The sequence below is a fragment of the Castanea sativa genome, chromosome 6 (genome assembly GCF_040712315.1).
Source record: "Castanea sativa cultivar Marrone di Chiusa Pesio chromosome 6, ASM4071231v1".
Taxonomy (NCBI): Eukaryota; Viridiplantae; Streptophyta; class Magnoliopsida; order Fagales; family Fagaceae; genus Castanea; species Castanea sativa.
The window spans coordinates 31602590-31606051 of NC_134018.1; the positions used below are offsets into that span (position 1 = coordinate 31602590).

Genomic DNA, 3462 nt, shown 5'->3' on the forward strand with positions numbered 1-3462 from the left:
TGCGTGGTTTGAGTGTTTGTAGGATCAGAGTGATCACTTCCTTCAGCAGAAGCCATGAATGAATTTCAAGATTGAAGGAAGAGAAGAAAAGAAAAGAAATTCTCCAAAAGATTTCTCAGAACAAAAGAAATTTTCTTGAGGAAAAATTCTTGTTTGGAATGAAAGAAAAAAAGCTAGGAAATCAGTGTAACCTGTGCTAGCTGCTCTGATACCATGAAAAAAACTGAGAGAAATCTAAATAAACTGAGAGAATTTCATTGATTGAAGAAAAGATTACAAGAATGAAAATCAATTAAATAATACATCTTGCCCTGTTTTATATACACAGTGAACAACTATCAAACAGAGCAAATGGCGCCAAAAAAACAGTTACAATCAGTTACTGAATCTTCTAGAATGTACACGTGGCAACCAAAACTAACAACCTCCTAAAATTACGGAATCTAAGTCTTCAGTGCTGTTGAGTGAACAAATCATGATGTGGCATTGCTTCAATTACTTCCAAAACCTCAATGCTAATCAAGTCAGTCTTTGATGCTTGCTGTGTAGCTTGATCCCTGCATTGCTCATCAGCAAGTGCTGCACATCCTAGCACGTTTGTGTCTTGGCTTGTGCACTTTGTCTCAGCAACTGCCACATCACTTAGCAGACTTGCAGCTTGTCTCATGCCACTCTGCCCTGTAGTATGCCCTGCAGTTTTAACAGTCTATCTATCCCAACTATTATCGTGGCAATTCTTTCTTGATGGCTGTCAAAAAAGGCCTAGTAATGTTGCACAGTGACGTTGCACCGGATAACCGAGTATTGGGTAGGAATGTCCAAGAAATATGTCTCAAAAGTAGCATAGCCACGAGCAAACCTGAATTTCCCTGTCCCGGCCACTACTGCAACCTCTCTAACAGCCTCAAATTGCTTGCTAACACCTTGTATTTGTATGGTGCTTCCGTTGTACTCTTTGTTTGTGAATACTATTGATATCATAACATGTGAATTCAGCCCATCCAACCCGGCTGTCACATACATGCCTTGAGCACGCCCAACTTCAGGTGACTTTGGATCTGAGGTCTCAGTGATATAGTCATCAGTGACATAGACAGTGCCAAATTGAGTGAATGTCCAAGCCTTGCCTGCAATACCTGCAACTGGGATCACCGTGGCATTGGGGTTGCCAAAGGCTGAGATGTCTTGGAAGTACAGGGATAGCTGGGTTTCGTTAAGTTCTGCAGCTTTGGCTAAATATGTGACTGTGTTTAGAACCAATACCAAGAATAAATTGGTGACTCTTTTTGGTACAATATTTGTTGCCATGGGTGGAGTCTGGCCAATTAGGAAACGAAGAAGTATGCTATCTAGTAGACTAGGACCTGGAATAGCAAGAATGACTCTGTTTGTAGTCCTTATCCTTTGTTGGAGCTTTGGCCTCTATTTATTATTAGACGATGGACACATTTTTTATTGCCCAGTCAAGAAATAATATTTTATTAATTTTCTCAAAGGGAGAAAAAAAAAAAAAAAAAAATCTGCCCGGAGCTTGCTAGAATCCAGACGATGGGGGATAAGGGGTTCTTTGTTGACTAGTCAACAAATGATTCTGTGCGTTTTTTTTCTCTTGTTTTATCGTTAAAGAAATAAAGGAAATGCAAAAGAATTCGAGACTCTTTTTGGATACAACAAGGAAGGTTCTCCACTTAAATTTCTATCATCGGTCTATTTTAACAGTTTAGCAAGTGGGGAAATAATGCCTGTCTCTTCCTGTTTTTATTTTTATTTTAATCCTGGCAAAGACTAATCAGCTTAAATTTTTAGAAGAAAACCAGATTGCTTTTGCCCTTAACTTTATGTACTTGTTTTTGGTTTTTATTATTTATTGTGTCACACTATGTTTGAAAATATTATTCATATGATTTTAGACTTCATAATAATTCATACTATTTATATATACTATAAAATCGAAACATCTCACTTTTAATTGATTTAATAATATGTTGTCATGCCAGCTTGGTAGGCTCTATCATTTTCAATATAATTTATAAAAAAAAATATTTAAAAGAGAATTTAATTGTTTAACTTTCAACCTCAATACATTTTGCAGACCTCATGCAAAAACTTCCTCCCCAATTTCCTTCTCTCTCTTTTCCACCCATGATGACCGAGCCACATTATCAGCCCACCGCCATAGCTGCCATCATTGTCACCCACCATAACTATCACAAGATCTCTGATGTCATAAGTCGTAACAAGCATCCCCACTCACCGATGTTTTGAGCTCGATCCCCAATTCAAGTAAGTGAATTGCTTTAATCATATTTGTATCTTTCCTACGTTCCCTTTTCAAATATTTTTTTCAATTTCGTTCACTTTTCTTCTCTTTGTTTATTGTGTAGAGAACAGCCTGCTACTAAAGTAGTAAAGTTTAGGTCCTTTTATTTTGCTTTAATTTTGTGAATTTTTATCTAGCTTTAAAGGTGTGGTTTTTGGTTAATAAAATTAAAGCTAAAAAAAAAAAAAAATATTAGGAGATTCTTCTAAAAAAAAATTCAAATAAGTAGATTCTTTTTATTGTTCTTGGTTTCAAAAGTCAATTTGGTTTTTAAGAGTCCAATATGCATCTAAGAATTTGTTTAGTTTAATTTTTTTAATATAATTTCTTACTAGGATTTGGTTGTAGATAAAAATCCTCTATTAGAGATTATTCAACTGAGGATGCGTTGATGGCTCTCCATTGTTTTGGATTTTTTTTTAAGAGATTATTTTGACCCCCTCAACGCCTTCATTGATTGGCCGTGTTACATATATTGAACTACCTACCTCTCGAATGAGGTGTAATTTGGTTTTCAAAAAGGTATGTTTCCTTTTCGCGTGATTTATTGCCTTTTTTTGTGATTGATTGATCGGTACTCGGTAGTTAATGAATCTGAATTTGATATTGTGTAAATTGATTTCAAAAGTGTTTTTTTTTTTATTTTAATGAAACTATTTCAATGGTGTTATTTGTCTATTGTGAAATTTTAATTTTACGTCTCTATAATACTAGTGTTTTTCTTTCTTTTGATGATAATAGACAAAAAAAAAGAAGAAGAAGAAGGTAATGATAGTATTTTTATACAAAGCATAGTTATGAATTCTATTCCGTTCTGCTTGAAATGGCTAAAAGTTTTCATTCCACTTAGTTAAATGGCATGAATCACCCTTCTATTCCATCCCTTCCTAAATTATGGCTTATTCCACTCCATTCCACCTATTTTGATCCATTCCACTAAATTCCATCTATTATAGTGATTTTGGCCAGTATAGAAACGAATCATTTTTTTTTTCTAAACCTTTATTTTTTTTATTACTTCACTCATGTATGGCATTTTATTATTATTGAAAAAAAAAAAACGTGTTTTTTTTTCTTGTTTACTTTACTCACATATAACATGGTTTTGTTTTCTTCATTATTATTATTATTATTATTTTTTC

At 34.1% G+C, this 3462-nt stretch overlaps 1 protein-coding gene across 1 annotated transcript; it reads right to left on the reverse strand.

Annotated features, from left to right (window-relative positions):
* Positions 1-264: 264 nt before the first annotated feature.
* Positions 265-1409, reverse strand: LOC142638993 (dirigent protein 22-like). The gene has a single exon (XM_075813078.1). It carries the CDS (start codon positions 1306-1308, stop codon positions 763-765), a length of 546 nt encoding a protein of 181 aa, XP_075669193.1. The 5' UTR covers positions 1309-1409; the 3' UTR covers positions 265-762.
* Between the last annotated feature and the right edge of the window lie 2053 nt (positions 1410-3462).

Bases quoted from the DNA above. Each gene is read 5' to 3' on its own strand.
- LOC142638993 (XM_075813078.1), bottom strand. From the start codon at position 1,308: ATGGCAACAAATATTGTACCAAAAAGAGTCACCAATTTATTCTTGGTA.